This window comes from Aythya fuligula, chromosome 1, assembly GCF_009819795.1.
Source record: "Aythya fuligula isolate bAytFul2 chromosome 1, bAytFul2.pri, whole genome shotgun sequence".
NCBI lineage: Eukaryota > Metazoa > Chordata > Aves > Anseriformes > Anatidae > Aythya > Aythya fuligula.
In genome coordinates this window covers 82,913,560-82,918,741 of record NC_045559.1, presented here as the reverse complement: position 1 = coordinate 82,918,741, position 5,182 = coordinate 82,913,560, and the positions used below count along the sequence as shown (strand labels likewise).

Sequence of the window (5,182 nt, the reverse complement as noted above, 5' to 3'; positions counted from 1 at the left end):
CCTTTGCCAGTGAGGGCTGGTCCTCTGCCTGAGAGCACACCGGGCTCTCAACTCCCTTCCTCTGGGAGCAGCCAGCCCTTGATGTTCCCTGCCACCTGCTGAGGGCAGGGAGTTGGGGTAGGGGCCTCCAGAGCTCCCTTCCCACCCAAATCTTTCTGTGAATCTTCAGCAGTGATCTAGCCAAGCTAAAAGGAAAGAAAAAGTCAGCTTTTCCAGGCAGGGTAGGAAATGTAGCAGCAAAGGCATTGTGTTGATGCTTGGGTGCATGGTGATCTGGGGAGGGGAGAAAGAATGAGAAGAGGGACAAGGAAATTTGCTGTAATACCACTCCACTAGCCCATAAATCCCAAAACAAAGGAGTAAAATCAAACCTACCAGATGATAAACACACAGACCTCTACAGCTACACCGTGTCACAAGTGATTCACATTCACATGACAGTCCTCAATTTTGAAAACAGAAGTACCTGCAGCCCCTCTAGCCCTACTCCATCTCTCTCACTGCATCTCTCAGACACCATTAAATGTCCTTCATCTGCAGGGCTAGATTCTGGTGATGCATGTGATGAGAAAGGCAGTGCAGCTGACTTGCCCAGGACATATATCTCCCAGGTCAACCCGTGAGACAAGTGTCTCTGTGGAGAGGCTGAGCATCTAGACTTCTTTCTGGAGGCATCTGTAGTAACAAGGGAGATTGAAAAGAGGGATCTAAATCTCTCTGTCTCCTAAACTGTATTGTAGCATGAAATCTTGATGCATCGCAATACCTTTTTCCCCCCAGTACTCACAAGGTAGGGATTTGAAATGTGATTCATTGCTAATGCAGAAGGTAGTCTAAGAGCATGGACTTTACCCCAAACAACATTTCTCATCAACTTCCCTTACCATTCCTTCAACTCTTTCAAAAAACAAAACCAACCAAACAAAAACCAACCAACTTCACATATACTGCAATGGACCCACTTTGGGGTGACCTGGGTCCTGCTGGGATCCAAAGAGAGGCTCAGTTGCAGTGCAAATGGGAAGGCAACCCTCGGTCACTAGCAGGAGTGAATAGCAGGTTGGTTGTTTTTTTTTGGCATTACTGGTGCACAGCTGCATCTCTCGCTTCTGGGCAGATTTATAGGGCTTTAGCATACAGTGCAGTCTGGAAAGCTTGTACAAACAGTGCAAGCAAATGTATTTCACTGTGGCCTCATTCCGTGACATCATTTCGCTTTGACAGTGGAAATCACCCAGAGCTGAAATCAATCAGCCTGAGGCCAAGTGACAAGAAAGTGCAAAGCACTAACGTCAGTGAGATCTTCAGAAATGACCACGGTATTGGTATTCCCTCTCTCTCTCTCTCTTTTTTTTTTTTTTTTTTTTTTCCTGGGGCCATTATGAATGCTGAGTGTATTCTCAAGTGTGCTAGTGTTTCCCAAGCTGTTTCACTTAATGTAATTGTATAGCCATTGTGCTGCATGTGTGTGTGTGCAGCTGCACAAGCACATTTAATGTACCTCCTAAACGTAGTTTTGTTAAGGTCTATGACTTGCTCTACAATTAGTAACCTATTTTCTGTGAGAGTACTAAATATTCAGCTATTCTCTTTGACTCTAACAAGAGTTGCTAAATGCTTCAACTCTTTTGGAAAATTAAGACATTTATTTAGGTGCCCCACACTGGACTTAGGACTGTATCTGAGGCATCTAAAAAACAAGAAAACAAAACAAACCAAAAACTTTCCCTCAATATTTACTATTAAATTCACCCTGTCAGCAATGAGTACTGTATCTGTGTTCTGATTATTCTCAAAATTGCTTATTGTTACAGTGCATCAAGGAGGTGCTCAGGCAAGATCAGCTTATCACAGGAACCAGACCTAAACACAGCAGACTTTTTTCAAGTACTCGTTCCCCACTATGCTTCCTGTACCAACAGAGTCAGGTGGGACCATGTCACCAATGTATCTGTTTATTCAAAAACATCCTTTCATCCTTCAGCTTTGAACCATCACATTCACCCACATACAGCCTGCTGTGCTCCCTCAAACAGTTTGCTAAGTTACCTTGGGCTGCTTTCCACCGTCTTGCTTTAATTATTGAATGGGCCACTCTGCAACTCAGTAATGCTATGACCTTCCTGTGGTTATATTTCTGAGTCCTCAATAGGGTCATTCAAAAATACTGCAGTAGGAAGAGTTGGCAAAGGTTCATTGGGACAGATAACATTTTTAGATGGGAACTGTTTTGTTTTTGTGGCAGCATGGTTTTGGGCTGACTTTTGCTCCACAACCTGACTCTTAAGCATCCCTGTATCTGAGTCCCAGGTTTGTCCCTGTCGCAGTTTCTTAAAGGTGTTACGGAAACCTTCAGTGCTAAAGTAGTAGATCAGGGGGTCCAGAGTGCAGTTCATACTGGCCAACAGCATCGTCCTAATTAACACGTCGCGCACAGAGGACTGTGTTTCTGGTCGTACATTAATCACCTTGGCCTTTAGCAACCCGTATACTGCCAAGGTAGTGTTGTAGGGCACAAAGCAGATGATGAAGATGACCAGATTGACCACGAGGAGACGGACTGTCTTCTGCTGTCGCAGGGTCCTTGTCTGGCTGGCCTGGCAGAGCTCCCGAAAAATCTGAATTGAGCAGTATGTCACAGAGCTCAGAGGCAGGAGAAAACCCAGGATTTCAGCCAGTACAACTAGGGGGAAGAGGTTGTTCTGCCACATGTTGTCACTAAAGCTTTCAAAACACAGATATGTGGTCTGGTTCTCCAACACACAGTGGTTTTGCTTGTGGTATATGGCTGTGGGGATGGAGCCCATGAGAATCACTACCCAGACAACAAGGCACAGGAGCCTGGCCACCTTGGGGCGCCGCAGATGCCGCCAGCGAAGTGGATGTACAATGGCGACATAGCGATCCAGGTTGATGCACATGAGGAAGATGCAGCTACCATACATGTTGATCTGGAAGACAGAGCCAGAGACCTGGCAGAGGATCTCACCAAAGGGCCACTCGTGGTTGGTATAGTAGTAGAGTCGCAGTGGCAGAGGGAGCGTGAAGGTGAGGTCACTCACAGCCAGGTTGAACATGTAGATCATCACTACAGACTTCAGGCGCAGGCAGCGAACAAGTATCCACAGAGCCACCACATTCAGTACCAAACCTGTAATGAATATCAGGACGTAGCCAGGCAGCAGGAGGTAGTGCTGGTATTTGTAATCCTTGCACATCTGAAATGAGTTGTTGGCTAACATGCCCAGGGATGAGGGGAGGATCTCAATGAGATGGCTGAGGCAGCTGGTGAGTTAAGAAGGTCCAAAGAAAAGCACCAAGCAAAGTCATTCCCCTCGAGGAAGCTCTGGGTAGGGCATTCCCCTCATCTGCAACTGGGAGGTAGATGGGCACATCTCTCTCTCTTGACTGGCACTGCTTTGGATTGTTGGTCAATGGTCATCAGGCAGGGATGGTAATGTAGTCAGCTTCTACCTCTAGTTCATTTATTCTTTCCAGTGGTTACGGGGATGTTGATGTGATGAAAGGTCATTTCCAGTTATTCAATGTCAGCACAATTCCTGGGCAGAGCAGAAAACCAAGAAATAAGAGTTCAAGTTAGAAGGGGAAATCTCTTGAAAGGTCAAAATCCCACCACGGTGGCTTCTATTGCAAGACTTTGTAAAAAAATTGAAAGATGAAGAAAAATGTACAGTAGAAAAATGAGTGGTTAAACAGCAGAAGAAGCCAGAGAAGGTAACTGTTGTATAGGATATGCACTTCCCAGAAAATACACATTGTTTTGATTGCTGCTGTGAGCACATGCATGCAAGAAAGGGACAACATAAGAGCACACAGAGAAAGTAGTTAAGGCAGCTCAGGGTAGGCGGGGCGGGGGGGAAGGAAGAGAGAAAGAGAGAAAGAAAGAGAGAAAGAGAGAAAGAAAGAGAGAAAGAGAGAGAGAGAGAGAGAGAGAGAGAGAGAGAGAAAGAAAGAAAGAAAGAAAGAAAGAAAGAAAGAAAGAAAGAAAGAAAGAAAGAAAGAAAGAAAGAAAGAAAGAGAAAGAAAGAAAGAAAGAAAGAAAGAAAGAAAGAAAGAAAGAAAGAAAGAAAGAAAGAAAGAAAGAAAGAAAGAAAGAAAGAAAGAAAGAAAGAAAGAAAGAAAGAAAGAAAAAGAAAGAAAGAAATAGGGAAAGGTTGGTTGGTTGGTTGGTTGGTTGGTTGGTTGGAAGGAAGGAAGGAAGGAAGGAAGGAAGGAAGGAAGGAAGGAAGGAAGGAAGAGAGCAAGCATTTTGAAGCAAAAATGCTGGCTGTAAGGAAATTAGAAGAGAATAAAAAATGCATGGTAGTTTTGTATCAGAGAAACAGGACTTTGTACACCATTGCAGATAAAAAGAATGATGCTATAATTAGACTTGACTCCACCCTAGCTCCCTTTTGTAGGTGAAACAACCCATAAAAGTCTGAGTCCCAGCTAAGGGCTGGACCACCATTGATAAACTTCAATGGATTGATGTGTAGGGCCAAGGAAATCTTCTAGAAACCTGACTTGTTTTTCTAGAGATTTGAGTGCAAATGAGACCAGGGCATCCATCTCGGTTCCTTCCTCAGCATTTATAAGACAGAATAACAGGGATGATGAATAACAGGGTAGAAATGACTGGGCCTCAATTTCTCTATGAAATTTCAGCTAAGCATGAGGAAAGAGAGGATTTATGTTACAGTAGCTGAATTTCCTTGAGCAGCTTACATTCACACAGTTCCTGCTCTAGCTCCTTTTTGGGGTGCTCTCTTGTGTGTTATAAGTGGTGCCTATTGCAATTGCATGTCCTCAGATCACTTTCCTGCTTACAACACCATGAAGTATGAAGAAGTCCATGTCCCACAGCCACAAAGAATGCCCAGGTAAAGAAGGAACCCAGTAAAGAAGGAACCCATGGGACTAATGCAGACAAACATGTCCATGACTCCTACTTAGTGTGAGGCTGGTAACCACTCTAGGTTCTAGTGGTAGCACTGCCCTGACAAACATTGATCAACTAGACTAAGTCCAGTGGAAGGCCACCAAAAAGATCTGGGGGCTGGAACATTTGCCCAGTGAAGAGATGCTAAGGGAACTGGGCTAATTCAACTGAGAGAAGAGAAGGCTCCAGGTGACATAATAGCAGACTCCCCATACCAGCAGGAGAAAAGAGAAAAATTTT

General features: G+C 44.4%; 1 protein-coding gene across 1 annotated transcript; it reads right to left on the bottom strand.

Moving 5' to 3' along the window:
- Positions 1-2,129: 2,129 nt before the first annotated feature.
- Positions 2,130-3,242, bottom strand: LPAR5 (lysophosphatidic acid receptor 5). The gene has a single exon (XM_032191096.1). The coding sequence runs from the start codon at positions 3,240-3,242 to the stop codon at positions 2,130-2,132; it is 1,113 nt and encodes a 370-aa protein (XP_032046987.1).
- Between the last annotated feature and the right edge of the window lie 1,940 nt (positions 3,243-5,182).